Raw genomic sequence first — 19,158 nt, forward strand, 5'->3', positions numbered from 1 at the left:
TGTTCAGAAGAAAGCAGCTATATAACAACAGCTACAGTTTAAATACTCTTATGTTCTGCACAGGAGATTGTACAGGAAAGGAGGAGCTTGTGGGCTTCAAAATGCAGAGTCAAACTGAGAGCAAAATGTTAACAGGAAAATAACACTTTCAGTCAATCAATTGGATGCAAATGAAAAGCACGTAGGAATAAAACCAAACCAAACAGAGCACACACACACCCACACATGCAAAAAAAAAAAAATACATTTTCAAGTGTAATCTGCAAGAGCAGGCAACAGATCCAAGAGTCTCTCCTCAGCTTTCGTCTGCACTCATTTAGGAGCTGATTTGCGTGTCTTACATGATTCTTTTCCAGCACTACTTTTTATGCGTTTTAAGAAGAAGAAGAAAAAAAAGAAGAAAAGAAAGAAAAATTGAAGAAACGAACATCCAATAAGCTTGGCTCAGGTTTCCATCTCTGATTGCTCCCAGATCACACACTTTACTACAGCATTCGGTCAGTGTATCAAATGTTTTATTGCTCCCTGGGGTCCAACCCTGATTACATTTAAGTGCTTATATTGTATTGTACAACATCTTTCAAATAATATAAAACTGGTTTCAATTCAATATTTTTTATTGTGCTTTGTCAGTCCTTCAGTGATGACAAAGCAAAAAAAAAAAAAAAAAAAAGAGTTGTTCGTATCTGTTGCATTAACAAAATCATCAATCAATCAATCAATCAATCAATCTATCTATCTATCTACCTACCTACCTACCTACCTAATATCTGTCTGTCTGTCTGTCTGTCTGTCTGTCTGTCTATCTATCTATCTATCTATCTATCTATCTATCTATCTATCTATCTATCTATCTATCTATCTACCTACCTAATATCTGTCTGTCTGTCTGTCTGTCTGTCTGTCTGTCTGTCTGTCTATCTATCTATCTATCTATCTATCTATCTATCTATCTATCTATCTATCTATCTACCTACCTACCTACCTACCTACCAACCTACCTATCTACCTAATATCTGTCTGTCTGTCTGTCTGTCTGTCTGTCTGTCTGTCTGTCTGTCTGTCTGTCTGTCTATCTATCTATCTATCTATCTATCTATCTATCTATCTATCTATCTATCTATCTACCTACCTAATATCTGTCTGTCTGTCTGTCTGTCTGTCTATCTATCTATCTATCTATCTATCTATCTATCTATCTATCTATCTATCTATCTATCTATCTATCTATCTACCTACCTACCTACCTACCTACCTACCTACCTACCTACCTACCTAATATCTGTCTGTCTGTCTGTCTGTCTGTCTGTCTGTCTGTCTGTCTGTCTATCTAATATCCATCCGCCTGTCTGTCCGTCTGTCTGCCTGTCCGTCTGTCTGTCCAGTATCAGTTTTTCTGCTCTTTTTTTATTTTTCCGCATTTTACAAAATCAGTGTATCTCTATACACTTTGTATTTATAAATCTAAGCCTGTACCTGCCACTGTAATTGCCTCATCAACTCAATCAGAAAACTATTTCTTTTCGTGCAAGCGCAAACAAAACTGGCCGCTTTAATATCTCCAGTTCGTCTTCAATTTGACATCTAACAGAACGTACTTGATTTTATTGACTCGGGGAGCTCAGGGAATGATACATAAAACGGTAACCTCGCACTTGCTGGATCCGTTTGCAACAAGCGATGGGAATAGACACACTACAGAACGCCATTTAACTCATCCCCTCTCACAATCTGTATAATGTGAAATTTCAAATCAATAAACAACTTGTATCCGCAGAGCGAAGGGTTCGTACACGTACTGATACTGAAAATATGTTCTCCGTCATTCTGCCTGTATTCATCGTTGACATTTTTCCTCATTTCTTCTTTACAGCTTGGGATTTGTGTACAAGTCTGAGGGGACTTCAATTTCAACCAGTTGTTAGGATTGGCATGAAATGACATTTAATAAAAAAAGGTTTTTACAGGAAAAAAAGGACACTGATTATCGCAACAGCAAGCAGCCAAACACACCAGTAATAATAAAAATGTTTACTATTCTGGTCCTAAAACAATACAAGAGATTGGATACCGTCTTGTACTGTATGACCCCAACCAGTGTACTGTTACTCAGTTTCAGGATGTTACCGACCTTCTTACAGCCTCAGCAACAATTCTAATTCTCAAATCTTCAGGGAGTTTTTTCCATTAGGTTCCATGTTGAACATCCAGTGGTCAGTATGAGAGAATTGGACTTAAAGCACCAAATTTTACTGCTCTAATACAAGATACACTAATTTGTATGGTCCTGCCAAGCAGACAAATACATGAACATAATGAATAGGACATGAGGCTTTGCACGGTTACACGACACTTTTGTTGCCATGTGTTATGTAGACAATAATGGATGTATTTAGAGTTATTTTCAGAAGTCAGTAAATCTATGCTGCTATACAAGCTGCACATTGACTACTCCATCCAAATTTCATTTCTATAGTATTGTCCTTTGAGAATACACCAAAATAGTTAGGGGTGTACTCACTTTTGTGAGATACTGTACATGACTCTATGATTCCAGCTTTACATCTTCATCTCGGTTTGCGTATAAGGATAATCGGAGACAATGGCACTCTGGATCATCGCCGGTTTCTTTTTGGCTGCAGGGTTTTTTCCTGTCACCGTGCCAGTGTTTGCTTAGAAGGAGTCCTGCTGGGCCACTAGGGGCTAACCAGAGAACGGGAAAGAGACACAAACACCAGCGCTGTGCCAGGCAGGAGCTCTTCTAGCTTCCACTGGATTGGCTGGCAAAGGGCCCAGATATTTTCCAGAAAAAGAGTTGCCTGTAAATGTTTTTTTGTTTTTTTCCCAATTTATCCCATTTTCTCCCAAAAGCACAACATCTGAGTTTACTTCAATTCAATATGCAAAAGTCTTATATTAATTTATTATTAATATTATTATTATTATTATTATATTATTTACAATTTTTTTGTTCATAATTATAAATATATATATATATATATATATATATATATATATATATATATATATATATATATATATATAAATGATTTATCACAAATTATATACAGTAACTGTATTGTCTTGGTTTCAAAATATTCTAATGATATTTTTCATGTCAGAATTATTTTGCAGTTAAAAAAAAAGCAGCATTCGTTTCTAAAAAAGAAAGAAAGAAGGATAAACAAAAAACACTGAATATATTATTAATTATTTGTTATTTTCTTCGCAGTACTCCTACATGTCACTACCTGCCCATGGAATGCATTTTTACACCAGAGATGTTCCTGACTGATCAGATGATGATCAGGTGTTGATGAATCTTTAATAACGGTGTATAATAAGATTGCTTACAAATGACAGTTTTACGGTTCTATCATGGCGTTTCGCAAACCGCGCTGGAAATGTATAGCAGATATACATGTGTCTAATTATATAAGCACTTCTAAGCTAAGATATAGTGTAAGCCAACCTGTTTCAGGGAGCTTCTCCTGCTTGCATTTCCCTTTAGTGACGGAGACATCGTCGATAGCGATGTCGCCCTCAAACCCATCACCACGGATGCCCTCGAACACAACCTGCAAATAAAAAAATAAAAAAAGAGAGGTTGGATTTGCTTCGGGTATTCTGTATTGCCTCAGCAGTAATTACAAAAACAACACATTTAAAGAGAATAGCTTTAAAATAAACGTTTAAAAAAATTATAAAATAAAACCCATCTGACAATAAAACTAGTTTAAACAAAATAAAACAGGCTTAAAAGTAAATAGGTTTGGAAAAAAAGGGTGAAAATAAACAGGTTTGAAAAAAAACGTTTGAATTTAAACATGTCTGTAAATAAACAGGTTTGAAAATAAAACGTTTGAATATAAACAGATTTGAAAATAAACAGGTTTGAAAATAAAACATTTGAATCTAAACAGGTTTGAAAATAAACAGGTTTGGAAATAAACAAAAGATTTGAAAACAAACCAGTTTGATGATAAAACAAGTTAAAAGGAAAAAATGAAAAACAAAAACAGATTTCTGTTTTTAATAACCAGAACTGGCAAATAGATCAAAATTACATGCAATAGCTGTTGTTCAAAGTGGGAGGGGCTTAAGTTCATAGTTCAAATCATGTGTGCAACAACAACAACATTATTAACAACAACAACAATAATAATAATAATAATAATAATAATAATAATAATAATAATAATAATAATAATAATAATAATACTGATAATAATAATAGAAAGTAGAAAAAAAGAAGCTGGAGGTTTTTAACTGTCCTTCATTCCTTCACCAGTTTCCTCCCCTCTTCCATCGAATGCCCCATGAACGACCACACACACACACACACACACACACACACACACACACACACACACACACACACACACACACGGTTGTGGCTTTGACTGACAGCTTAATTATGTTAGCACTGAAGCTGCCTATACACACCTAATCACACACCTAATCACACAGCAACACATGCAGGCCTAATTTGGTCCCGTTGCTAACATACTGCATTACTCACACGCCGCATGCTCGAGCAAAACAAATGAATCGATTAAAAAAAGAAAAAGAAAGAGCGAAAAGAAAGACAGCTTTGTGCACTTTCGATTAACCCAAAACAGTTTATCAGCGAAATTACATCCTTTTGCTACTTAAACCCGTGTGGCATTTTTAGTGCTGAGAAGATAAAGATAAAGAGTGGCACGTTCTTAACTAGAAACCCGGCTCCTGTCCGGATCTTGTCTCCGTCTGCTTCTTTACTAATGTACAGAAAAGTTTGAACCGATTCATCCTCAGCCATACTGATTTATGTTGATCGAAATGGTTGATCAAGCCGGAGATGAAATCTTCAGTTTATTGTAGAGGCAAAAGTACCGGACCACTACCCTGCCTCCTCCAAGTGTTCCATAGAAAACTCCTAGAGATGTAAAGACCACCTGAAAATCATACTTAAATAAAGATACCTTAATTCAAAACTTACTCCATTACAAATCATCTACTATAAGCCGCTACTTTTTTCCCCACGTTTTGAACCCCGCGGCTTAAACAACGAAGCGGCTAATTTATATATTTTTCCTGGTTTTTCCCGGTTTCACAAACCTCAAGCCAAAAAACTGAACTCCATAACATTAGACTAATGAAATCTCAGAACGGAAACGAAAAAACGCACCTCACCTGTGTTCTGAGCTGCACGGCATCGGGAGAAAAAACTTCCATTGGGTGATTTTTAAACGCACGACGATGCCAAAAGATAAACTCCCGAGAGAAATAGTTGTGAAAGGAAGGAGATAGACAGTGAACAATGACTTTCTTGGTCAGCTACTGTTTAGATACAAGCCGTTGTAACGCGTTGAGTCAGAGTGAAGGGAGAGCTCGCTTCTGGCAGGCTATTCCCAAAATACCGCTATGCTCCTAAAGGAAGCGCAATATATTTCACCCGTTACACCGTGTGTAACGTGTCTTTCGTTAAAGCCTGTGTAAAGTACATTAGTGTAGACACCTGCGGCTTATTTATGTTAAAAATAAAAAATATTTGTAAAATTCAGTGGGTGCGGCTTATATATGGGTGCGCTTTATAGTCCAGAAATTACGGTACTTGAGTATTTGAACGTGGCTTAAATATAAACTAGTCCTCGACACCAAAACATGTGTTAGTGAAACGTCCAAAACGGTTGACTTGTAAGGTTTCATTTCCTAAAATACCTACACACCTCGACACTGCATTAACCAACAACATCAACACAACAGCCTCTGCCACGTGGCGGAATAAAACAAAGATCGAACAAGCCGGTCAAATACAGACAAACTAGTAAAGCGATCTTTTAAAAAGGGATCTTCAATGAACAAATAAAACGTCAGTTTTAGAAAAAAACAAATATTCAGAGCTGACTGTGATTTGATGAAGTTCTCAGTCTCAGAGAGGGAGGATAACTTCAACAAAAGTTGGTTCTCAAAGTTTTCTGAATTAATACGGGAATTTTTTGGACTGAAAATGAGGCTAGAAAACTCTAAAAAAGTCACTCAGATGCAGGTAGGGAAGTGTTGAGCCTTAATGACATCTTAAGCAGTGGTGCAAAATGTAATTAGTAATGTTCATTGTCAATTAAAAATATAGTGGAGTAAAAAGTACATCTGAATCATAAATGTAGCTGAGTAAAGAGTAAAAGTTACTTGTGACTTTGATACTTAATAAAACTAAAAAATAGGCAAATAATTAAAACAAAATACATTTACTACTCAAATACTTTACACCACTGGAAACTCCATTCCTCCAGATCTACTGTGATCTAAAGCAGGATAAAGTAGTGACACGATTTCTTTTTATTTCATTATCAGGTTGGGTTAAAATCCAGACTAATAATCAATCTTTTCTAAATTAATTAAGTAAATACTTAAATAAATATTGAAATAGCTTTTACAGCTTCAGACCGTCTATAAGAAAGGAGGCTGGTGTATTTATGATATGATTTGTATTCATAAGATCGAGCGAACTGTCAGGCTCGGTGAGACTTGGTGCCGTTAAGAGCCCTTCATTCCAGACAGAGAAAGAGAAGCAGACAAGTGCAAGGTCAAGCCTCCTGACTGGAGAAAACCCTCCACATAAACTCTTTGACTTCTGATTTTCCCAGCCAGGCCAATTAAACACACACACACACACACACACACACACACACACACACACACACACACACATGCATACACAGCCACCACACTATTCTGACCCTTCGCTTAATCCCGACCTTAGTCTCTTTGAACAAGATGATGTTATGAATAAGAAAATGAGAAAAATGTAGAATGAGGGAGAAGAAAAAAGATCTCATGCTTTTACTCACTGTAAAAGACAATAGACTCCCCTACTCATTTCTGAGGTAAACTACATTGATTTCTATTGCTAGCATTTCTCTTTCTCTGCGCGAATTGGCTAGCATGAGAGGCAGGAATGTAAATGTGGCATCAAACACTGAAACGTAATGTCACCTGATGGTATGAGGTGTTTTATAAATTTTAAAACACCTCATATAAAATGTATGTATATGTATATGCACACACACACACACACATTCGCATCGGTTAAAAAACATTATGCTAGCATTTTTCTTTCCCTGTGCTAATTGGCTAGCATGAGAGGCAGGAAGTAGATGTGGCATCAAACACTGAAACGTAATGTCACCTGATGTTATGAGGTGTTTTATACATTATAAAACACCTCATATAAAATGTATGTATATGTATATGCACACACACATTCCCATCGGTAAAAAACTGAACAAAATTCTAAACGCAACACGTTTGTTTTTGCCCCCATTTTTCATGAGCTGCACTCAAAGATCTAAGACTTTTTCTATGTACACAAAAGGCCTATTTCTCTCAAATATTGATCACAAATCTGTCTAAATCGGTGTTAGTGAGCACTTCTCCTTTGCCGAGAAAATCCATCCACCTCACAGGTGTGGCATTTCCAGATGCTTATAAGATAAAAGGCGCTCACACACAATTCTACGAACACACACCGCTAGCAATCGGTCTTCTCTGGGCTTATAAGCGCATGCCGAGGATGGGACGCATTAGCATCGCGTAGCTCATTACAGAAAAGGACCTTGCTCGCCTTCAGAACAGACTGAGGCAGCTCAAGGCTAAGCGATGGGCTTTGATTCTCTGCATTCGAGAGCGCGGCGTTTATAGGAGCGCTGACATTTTTAATAGGATCGCTCGTGGGCTTGCTCGCTCGCGCGTGTGCAAGGCGGGAAGAGAGAAGTTCATTAGCGTGCGCGGCCGCTGAAGGTTATGAGAGAGTCGTGGCGATGCTGGAAGTCCATTGTGTTCCTGACCATTGTGAAAAGAAAGAGATAGTGAAACAAGAGAACGAAAATAAATGATAGGAATGAAGAAAGAGAAGGGGAAGAATAACAGGAAAGAAAGTAGTGGGGAATGAATAAATGAGCAAGCGAGAGAGACAGGCCGAGAAAGAGGTTAATGGACAGCACGGATATGAGAAGCTCAAAGGGCTCGAGAGCAGAAAAACAGGCAGCTTTGCCCAAAAGAAAATAGGTGACAACAAAGAGATATGAAGGAAATATAGAGATAATGGTGAATGTACCAAAGTTGTTTTTAGAGAGATGAGGTTTTCCGAACAAACCAGACTTACTCTAATGGTACCGTCGTGAAGTTTAACATTTAACACGCTAACTGAGGCCTGGAGAGTTTGAGATGAACTCGGGTCTATTTGCAACTTTCAATGAACATTGCATGGTCTGAACACGAAGCGAATTTTAGACGTGAATGCTTAGACATTCGCTGGGAAAAATTGTCTTGAATGTTTTCCACTTGGGAATAATGTTCCTCTAGATCCTGTAAATCTTCCTCGTTCCTTATAGAACGATGGATTTTAAAATTTTTCGAAAAAAGGCCTTATAACCCTACGGAAATTGGCAGTCACAATTGCTTCTCTAAGATCATTGCTCATGTCTTTCCTTCTTTCTATTCTATCTACAACTAAAGGCTTCAGACCAGCAACATGATCCTGTTATGAACAAAAACAATTCAAAGAGAGTTTCACATGACCGTGTTATTTATATATATATATATATTATACACATATATGTTACAATTTAACTGGAATTCCTTCATGAATCTCATACTACTGTAGTATGATATTTACTCTAATGATACATAATGGACTTAATTGTTTGTGCAAATAAGACCTGTAGCAGTCGTAGCCGAAAATATAGCTTTAATAAATGTGCACATTGAGTTAAATATATGCTCCACGAATTTCCTTACAGATGATAATTAAGAACTAATTTGCCGTTTCATATTCAAAACCCGTTTCTACATCACGGAAAGCTCTCGGGCGAGAGAGCGCTTCGGCGCGGAGAACCTGGAACGCTTCACTCCCGCGTAAACAAGCTCAAGAGTTTTAGATGAGGACCAGTCGCTCCTGTTCCTTCATGTCCATCAGTGTAGCAGAACAATGCAGCTGATCCCGTTTGGATTAAACAAATCGGCGGGGATCAGAGCGGCAGCTGGCGTGTTGAGAACCGGCATAATTACACTGGACACGCCAAACACAGATTACATTGTTTTGATCCGAACGATGCTTATATGCACTTTTTGATGTTTTCGCAGCATTAGAAACACCTGGCGTTAATCTTTTGCGATGTCCATGGGCACTTGTTCTCAAGACGTTAATGAATGCAAAGGATCCAAATATTTAAAAAAAACCTTATATGTACAATTATGTCCAATTAATTTTGAGCGTAAGATGTGATTTTTTTGTTAAAGCCACTGAATTTCCAAACACTTATGAACCTTAGGTTGTGTGTGAATACTGTATACCTACACACTACGGACAAAATGTTTGTGGACACCTTATGAAAAGCTTTTTGGAACATCTCGTTCCACATTTAGTTCCTTTGATGTTATAATAAGCCCCACTCTTCTGGGAAGATTAGTTTTTTGTGGAGATTTTGACAAGGTGAGGTACTGATGTAGGTGAGGTACTTTTACTGTTATACTGTACTCCATTCCAAAGCAGGTACTTTTACTCGAGTAGAAATATGAAAACAGCTGTACATGAATCGATTCATCCGTTGCTGCTTATTTCACCTAAAAAAAATTGATATGTTGTTTGATTTCTCCTCACTGTTTTCTACGTAGGCTGAGGCATGTCCTGAGAGTCACACAGAATACGGATTAACATGGCAGAGGTAGAGCTGCATCTTCATGTAAACAGAACAGGAAAAGAACATCTGGTTTTATTAAATCTTTGTGAAAGAACCACGTGTTAGAAGTTTTGCATTGCGTTAAATCGCATTGTGTCGAATGGAATAGAAATCGGATCGCACTGGATATGCGTCATTGGTTATGCATCGAGATGCAAATCGCAATGAGGAATAATGTTCTCATTTCTATACTAACAGTGTACCCAGGGACTCGTATAATACACATCCCACGTACACATCTAAATAACATTAGAATTGTTCAAATTTTTTTTGGAAAGGATCAACATGAATTGCACGTTGTCATTGGAAATTCATTCAGTCTGCTATTCCTAAATAACACTGTTTCTCGAACGCGATGATTTCCGTATCGCGGCACGCCATCACCCCGGGATACCGTCACATCCATAACCTCATCTCGTCTGGCAGTAACACTTGGAAAAGAAGGAAAATGTGACCGAATTCGTTTACTGTAACACAGCAAGGAACGAGGGAACAGGGAGAGCTAACAGATGGGATGAACAGAGGGGAAGAGATGGCTGGATTAAACTGGCTGGAAGGCTGTTCTTATCAGGAGGAGTCTGGCTCAGACTCTCTTCCCATTGATCCTACAGTCTGACTGAGAAGCGACTGTAGGAATGGGACCTTTTTTATATGCAGTTAAAAAAAATCTCATTTGATGAACATAATAGAAAATGAAGAGCAGATTAATTCTCATAGACGTCGTCTAGACTGAACACTGTATATTACTGAGCCAACAATTCATTAGTTTAACCACTGCTAGGACTGTAAATATATGCGGCTATTTTAAAGAGGTTGATCTGTTTTTTGTTCGTTTTTTCGGTCTGAGAGCACTGTGATTATTTTATTAGTGTGGACTGAGATGGATAATAATAATAATAATAATAATAATAATAATAATAATAATAATAATAATAAACAGGTACTGTGACAAACACAGGACACAGGATATTTAAAAAAGTATGAAACTATTCTCAGCCACAGGAAAGTGATCTCGTCACTGGAGATACGTTTCTGCTTGATTTCCTCCCCAGTACTTTGTGTGATATCAGGAAGGAAATTATTCATCACCATTCTTTTAGATGAAATATATAATAAAGCTAATTGCCATCTTTCAATTTGTTTTCAATTATTATTATTACATTAGTGAGAGAAAATGAAAAGAAAGAAAGAAAGAAAGAAAGAAAGAAAGAAAGAAAGAAAGAAAGAAAGAAAGAAAGAAAGAAACAGAAAAATAAGGAAAGAAAGAAAGAAAGAAAGAAAGAAAGAAAGAAAGAAAGAAAGAAAGAAAGAAAGAAAGAAGAAAAGAAAGAAACAGAAAAATGAGGAAAGAAAGAAAGAAAGAAAGAAAGAAAGAAAGAAAGAAAGAAAGAAAGAAAGAAAGAAAGAAAGAAAGAAAGAAAGAAAGAAAGAAACAAAGAAATTAGGAAGAAAAGAAAGAAATGAGTAAGTGTCACATGACAGTGATTTTAGGAAGCTGGGCTCAGAGCACAGGGTCAGTGCCATGATGCAGCGCCCTTGGAGCACTGAGAGTTAGGGGCCTTGCTAAGGGGTCCCAAAAATGGTAGTTTGGCAGTACCCAGAGCCTTAACCATTTAGCTACTAACTCCCCATATTAGAACTGAAACCACTGACTGAAACTGAAAATGGTTCCCCATCCATGAAGTTTCTGTCGAAAAATGAACTTGAGAAGGATTTGGACTGTAATTATTATTAATATTCTGCTACAATCGCCATGAACAGTTTCCTATTTTAGCGACCAGCAGTAAACCATTGAGAACCTTAACAATGATGAAACAATGAATGTGTGTTCGGTGTCACAGATCAGAACAGGTTTCCTTTTGAGTCTGGTTCCTCTCAAGGTTTCTTCCTCCGAGCGTCACAGGGAGTTTTTCCTCGACACTGTCGTCAGTTTAAAATTATGAGATCGCCAAAAATTTAGCTTCGGAGCCATACGACGCGAAATAATTTCAAACACTTATCCGGTTATCATACATATGAAGCACGCGTTTAATATCTGTTTTATTGAGCGGCTCGAACATAGTCGATTTTGAACAGCGCCAGCATTCGCCCGTCAAACTAATGCGCAATGTCAAGATAATGACGAGCGGGACCTTGAGTACGGCGTGAAGACTCGGCAGGAAATTAAAGTGACTGAGGGGGTGAAGAAAGAAAAAAAGACAAGAAAGTTTGTCGCATGAGAAGTTCCTGTCTACTCCTGCGTTCTCGTATGTCTCACCAAAACATATGCTCCAGTGAATACGTGATGAGGTCCACGAAGATCCATCTTTCTCTATCTCTCGCTCTTTTTTGTTTTTTAAACACACACTGCAGAAATGGCAAATGGAGAAAGCGCAGAGGTAAAGAAAGAAAGAGAAGGCAGGTGGAGAAGGAGAAGGAGAGAAAGACTTGACTCAACATCTACACCAATAACCTGGATTTGGAATTGGGTTTTGGGACCAAAAAAGATATGACCCTCACATCCAGTCCAGACTAAAACTTTACTGCTTTCTGAGTTAAGAAGACATGCATTGAATTTAAAAAAGAAGAAAGATAAAAACCTGAACAATAAAAATACATTTAATTTCCTAACAAATATAAAAAATATATATTTTTTGTCAAATTGGTATATTAAATTTATAGGGATTTTTTTGTTGCTTTTTATGGCTATCAATGGCTCTATATATATATATATATATATATATATATATATATATATATATATATATATATATATATATATATATATATATATATACGAATAATATAAGGTAGATGGATGGATGGATGGGTGGATGGATAGATGGATGGATGGCTGGACGGACGGACGGACGGACGGACGGGCAGACAGACAGACAGACAGACAGACAGACAGACAGACAGACAGACAGACAGACAGACAGACAGATAGATAGATAGATAGATAGATAGATAGATAGATAGATAGATAGATAGATACTATCACATGTACAACACACTGACACAGCAACATTGACCAAATTTGCAGACAAACACATACTGGCAAACAGGAACTGAATTAAATGATAGTATGTACCTGGAATGGCCCACTGGGATACACCACAACATTAGCCTTCCTCCAGTTGGGACCTTGGTAGCCTGAGAGTGTCCACACTAAAGAGTCCACTGTGGCGATGCCCTTCACTCGCAGGAGAACGTTCAGAGTTCCTAAGATAAAAGAGAAAATCAAGCCTCTACAGATCAAGAGCTTCAGCAATACATTTCTATCAAACATCAGATCTTTGGATAACTTTGCCTCACAAGCCTGGTTTAAATGCCAAGCCATGTCATATAAATGTTTCAGAAACTGTATTTTTTCCACAAAGAACTGTGTAAAGAAAGAAAAAGCATCCAGTGAACATGTGAGATCTGAGAACTTACACTATGCCAAAAGCGTGAGGTCGGTGGGAAAGAAAGAACATGTTGTTGTTCAATGCAAAAAGAATAAAGCAAAACATTTCCTATAAAGAACCAAGCGATCATTGTACGCACATTAGCGGATTTTTTTATTGTATATTTTACTCTCAAATGCGTCTCTTCCTGAAAACAAACATTACTATATAATCGAAAACGCGATGCCGCTTCTGTGTCTGTACAGTGATGACAACCGATTACCTTCGTCACCGTCGGTTACTACAGCTTTTTTTTATTTACAGGCTTGTGTACTGCTGGTTGACTGTACAAACGTATGTCTTAACATTCACTTAAAATACGCAAGCAAAAAAAAAAATGGTCACATTAGGATTAGCGAAAACAAGGACAAGTTGCAACAGATCAGGAATTAAATTAGCCTTCCTACTTAGGGTTTAAGGGTAGCTACATATATATGTATGTATATTTCATCTCCGAACAGGGACAAAAGCCCTCCAGACATAGCTCTAAGGCACATTTGCATATTCATATAGCAATGAAAAAACCTGGACCAGCACTATGAAGCATCACGCAAGAGTTCAGTCTGACAGACGTGCTATAGCTCGGAAGAAGGCACGAGCGACCTTCATCTTTTAATAAATGTGCATCAAGGTAGATCGAGTGGGCTTCCGTCTGAAAGGCCCTGCCACATTCGGTGAGCGCGCTTCTCGTGATAAAGGTACAGCGACATACACAACCCTGGTCACGCACAGCAGACATGGAGAGTACAGAGAGGTGTCATTATTCAAACATTAGCTCTCATACATGTAAAGAAAAGAAAAAACCAAGGTGTAGACTTTTAACTTTCACATCCACAGAGGAGGGACATGGGGTATATCGGTAGGAGAACGCTGAGGATGAAGCCGCCAGGACGGAGGAAAAACTGGAAGGCCAAGGAGGAGGTTTATGAATGTGGTGAGGGAAGACATGCAGGTAGTTGGGGTGAAAGAGGCAGATGTAAAGGACAGGGGGGTATGGAGACGGATGATCTGCTGTGGCGACCCCCAATGGGAGAAGCCGAAAGAAGAAGAAGAAGATACACAACAAAATCCTTTAACAGTTTGTCATTGTGTGAAAAGGGCTTCTCAACACGTCGTTGTCAAACCAGGTTTCTTGCAACTACTAGCAATGAAATATGCAAAGATGATTGTAAGCTAATCTTTGTCTGTAAAAGTGCTCTGAATTACAACAAGATCAGACTACTTTAGAACAGAATCAACAAGATCGCACTGTTCCGAAGTCCAAGATCGCAAGATCAGACTGTAACTTTAAACAATGTCAAAAGATCCGACTGTACTTTATAACAGGATCAACAAACTTAGACTGTACTTTAGAACAAGGTCAAAAAGATCACACTCTTCTTTAGGACAAGGCAGATTCTGCCTAAGAACAAGGTAAACAAATAAACAAAATTAACTGTATGTTCGAACAAAGTCAACAAAGTCAGACGGTACCTTAGAACAAGTTTAGCAAGACCAGATTATACCTTTGGACAAGGTCAACAAGATCCGGCTCTACTTTAGAACAAGTCAAATTGTGCCCCAGAACAAGGTAAACAAGCTCAACAAAATTAAACCTCACCTTTGAACAAAGTCCACAAAATCAGATTATACCTTGTAACCAGGTCGACAAGATCAGATTGTACTTTGTACCTAGATTGACAAAATCAGACTATTCCTAAGTACAAGATCAGACTGTACCATCAAACAAGATCAACAAAATCAGACTGTTCGTAAGTACAATATCCGGCTACCGTAGAACAAAATTACAGATCACCCTGTACCTTAGAATAAGGTCTGCAAAATCCGACTGTACCTTAAAGACCTGAAATAATCTGATTTTACATTAGAACAAGGCAAACAAGACAAGACAGGACCTTAAAAGAACGTCATTAAGAACAACAAGATCAGACGATACCTTTGAACAAAGTAAAAAAAAATCTGACTGTGCCATATAACAGGAACAGCAAAATCAGACTGTACCATTTAAACAAAATCAGCAAGATCAGACTGTACCTTAGAACAAGGTCAACAAGCTCCGGCTCTATTTTAGACAAATTGTGCCCCAGAACAAGGTAAACAACCTCAACAAAATCAGATTGCACCTTGTAACCAGGTCGACAAGATCCGATTGTACCTTGCACCTAGATTGACAAAATCAGACTATTCCTAAGTACAAGATCAGATTGTACCTCAGAACAAGGTCAACAAGATCGGGCTCAGGATTGCATGGTGAGACTGTACCCTTTGTACAAAAATCGAAAAAGATTGGACTGTAACTTAGAGCAAGGTCTAAAACGCTGTAGCTTCGAACAAGATTAGATTGTGCCTTAGAACAAGGTAAACAAGATCAACAAAATCAGACTGTACCCTAGCTACCCTTTTTCCCGTTAAACCGCTACATTAAATCAGTATGTACTGTATTGCATTGTGGCAAAACAAGAAATCTGATTTGGTCAATATATAAAACTCCCGATACTGTAAATAAATGAATTTCCTGGTTACACAATTGCACTTTTCGCCCATAGACCACACAAGTGGAATTGTTTATTATCGCAAATTGGTGTCCTCCAGATTACTATGGGTTCTCTTTAAGTTTTGGTTCCTCTCAAGGTTTCTTCTTCTTATGTTGTCTTAGTAAGACAATTTACAACCCGAATCTATATATTTCTTGTTTTGTGTGACAGTGTCCTTAATGAGATGCTGATGTTTTCTTCAGGAGAAGTAAATGTAAAAAAGCTGTAACATTTACAATACAGCAAAATTCGTTAAGACGGAGAGTTCTGCAGTTTCTCATTAAGATGGCCAACTACACTTTTTTCCTTTGGAAAAAGTTGCTTCAAACACTTTCTGAATACAAAAGCAGAAAAACTTTACAGTTTACAGAAAGTCTTCACTGAATGGACAATTAGCCACTTCACAAGGACGTGTACTTCTCCTGTTACTGACTGAAATACTGTAAGATGGTTCTGGGAAATGGAGGTGAATACACCAAGGGCAGGGCAAACATTAGAACTGCTGGAAACCTGAGTGTAATGTTGGTGAAAGGGCGTCTGCTTAGCTTTGCAATTCTTGGAATTCATTGGTTTTCATATGGTTTAATTTTATAACAACAGTATTATTCCTAGATTTCACATTTTCCATAAAACAATAGAAAATAAGGAAAGATTATAACGAAAGGAAGTAGGGGGTGTATACTTATGCACACGACTTTTTTGTGAGACAAAAATGCTACCTTATGAATTATATACAATTCAAATCTGGACATGGAAAAGTAATAAGAAAACATGGGACGGTAATAAGGATTGAGGGGGGATGTATATTTATGCACCCCACAGTCAATTACATAATGCTATTTGAAGTGAGACCCAAATGCTACCTTATGCTACAGTTCTATACAATTAAAATCTCCAATTTTACCAGACAGATGTAAGGATTTTGTTAACAACAGTTCGTAAAGTTCTCCTCCTCAATGATCTTAGTAAAACGGTGTTGGTTTTTACCAGGGAGGACGGTAAATGACCTTGTAAATCACCTTGTAAATGAGGCACTGCTGTAGAATGAGGAGGCCTGGGAGGGCAGTCAGTGCTCCAATATATCCCAAAGGTGTTTAATTTGCTTGAACTCTATAGTAAGAGATCTTCCACTCCAACCCATATAAAGCAGATCTTTTAATAGCTGGCTTTGGAACATCACAGGCTGCATCATAGAACAGGTTTGGGTCTCCTAGTTCAACTGAAGAGAATATTTAATGCTACAGCATCCAAAAGACATCCTATACAAATGTGTGCCTCCAAGTTTTGCAAAGAACCACATATGGCTGCAAAAGCCAGATGTCCAAATACTTTTGTTCACATGATGTATATCGAGATCACAAAAACACATCAATGCGAAACATTATGCATGGTGTCTAAGCAAGGGTTCGGTATACAATGAGCTGGAACAAGGAGTGATACAGTCCTGGTCAGAGACAGAATTAGTGCCGTGACCCAGATCAGAAGTTGCATTTCAGCTGATTTCTATACTTTTTGATACCGAGAAATCTTAATATTTACATCTAAACTTTAGATGTAAACATCTAAACATCTAAAATCTCACCTGCTTTTTCTTGTAATTAATAGAAGAATCTACATAACTTCGTCCTACTGGTGACCTGCAACTCTAGGCTGGTCTTGTTACTTCAGCTGAGGGCTAAGTCTTTCGAAAGCGAAATAACTGGAAAACAGCTCGGCTTCAAGACCTTCTCATGTTTCTTATCCTTCTCATCGTCGCCTCGGACTTCGTTATCTAACGCCGAACTGCCAAACGCACAATTTTTTCACCATGCTAAACTTGGGCCATTATTCATGTTAGCCTTGCACAGCTAGCACGCTCTTTTTTCCCCACATCTTCCCTTGCTAACGGAGAGGGGGGGGGAGTCTGATTCGCAGCAGGAAGCCCGGAGTAATGAGCGCCCGGACATCGCCTTGCCTTCCCCTCGCTTCTCTCTAACGCTTGAGTTCTGTACTTGCTGAACTGCCCACATGCCAACGCTCAAGCTAATCATTAGCAGATTATGTACACAGCACTGGCGATGAGCCAGCGGATTTATGCACAGATGATGGCACTTCTCCGTGTGATTAGCGGTGCGGAGATCTGACACTGCTGAAAGATGTTTGCGATGGTCCTTAGGTGGGAATTTGGGCTAATCTGTGGGGGCTTTGTTGTTTTTTTGGGATATATTGCATACAGAATGGACATTTTTGAGTTGAATAAGGTTTTTAATAATGAACAAAGCACTATGCTAAATATCTGATATACGCAGCTACAAACACAGTAAGAATACAAGATTTGCCTATGATGGTGGTGTTGATGTATGTGTGTGAGTGTGTGTGTGAGTGTGTGCAATCGGCTTACGCGAGATGAGCACCCTGGGGTGTTTCCGATTGTGATTAATGTGCCTCGCTTTTCAATTATAATGTTCATTAAGGGATGTGCTGTCTGTTGGCAGCCTTTAAAATAGTAATGAAATTAATAGAACATATGCTTTTGAAATCAGCAGCAGCAGTGCAAAGGGCCCCGAGGAGAAAGTGTGAATTTTTCTTTTCTTTTTAATTTTTCTTTTTTTTTAGAAAGAAAGAAAGAATCTGAGGGATGTCTAATTGTAGGGGTCTTATTCTTAAAATAAATAAAAATGGCAGCTCAAGGTGTTAAGGGTGTTGGGTTACTGTTTGGAAGGTTTGGGGTTGGCCCAGTATCGCCAAGCTCCCGCTTTAGGGCCCTTGAGCAAGGCCCTTAACTCTCTGTGCTCTAAGGGTGCCAGACCCTGCGCTTCGACCCTAGCTTCAAAGCATTCAAAACGAAGAAAGAATTTCACTGTGCTGTAATGTATATTCTCTTCTATTTTTTGTCTCCAACGAAACGTGAACGACTCGGACCAGAGGACTGATGCGAAGAACTACTCGTTTTTGTTTCCTGTGTGATGCGATGCATGGGGTCTCTGTGAGTCACGTGATAAAAGAAGGAACGACTCGAACCAGGCGATTCGAGAGGTAACGTAGAACATCCAGTGGGAGTTACTTTAAGGGCAAATGGGGATTAAATAGAGAAGAACATATGAAACTGATGGTCTGATGGTGTCCACAATCATCAGTCCATACAGTGTTAACTGTCTCTCAGGGTGTTTGAAGGTTAAAAGGGTCAAAAATCAGATGTATGATTGATAACAAGTGGCCAAAGCTGCCGAAGATGTTCTGGAGAAAAAAAAAATTTTTTTGTTCAGAAAGAAACGACTCCTTGAAAGCAGGTACATGCGTTATGCTATCGGAGATTGTAGATCATCCGCATACAACTTTCAAAGCCCGTCCATAAATCAGTCACTGTGTGTGTGTGTGTGTTATGTGTGTGTGTGTGTGATTTGACACGGATGGAAGATGTGTTTGCTGGATCCAGAGCTCTGATGGAGTACCGCGAGATGAAGGGTCTAGAAAGTGACTGATAGCGCCCTCGCA

At 38.3% G+C, this 19,158-nt stretch overlaps 1 protein-coding gene across 1 annotated transcript in view; it reads right to left on the reverse strand.

Annotated features, from left to right (window-relative positions):
• The window catches only part of LOC124377713 (MAM domain-containing glycosylphosphatidylinositol anchor protein 1), a 178,750-nt gene that overhangs the window by 7,512 nt on the left and 152,080 nt on the right, over positions 1-19,158 (reverse strand). The window contains exons 16-17 of the mRNA XM_046837012.1: positions 12,796-12,926; positions 3,473-3,578 (exon numbers count right to left, since the gene is read on the reverse strand). Of these exons, the coding sequence (XP_046692968.1) occupies positions 3,473-3,578; positions 12,796-12,926 (237 nt within the window). The remainder of the gene's footprint in view (positions 1-3,472; positions 3,579-12,795; positions 12,927-19,158) is intronic.

This window comes from Silurus meridionalis, chromosome 2 (assembly GCF_014805685.1).
Source record: "Silurus meridionalis isolate SWU-2019-XX chromosome 2, ASM1480568v1, whole genome shotgun sequence".
Lineage (NCBI taxonomy): Eukaryota > Metazoa > Chordata > Actinopteri > Siluriformes > Siluridae > Silurus > Silurus meridionalis.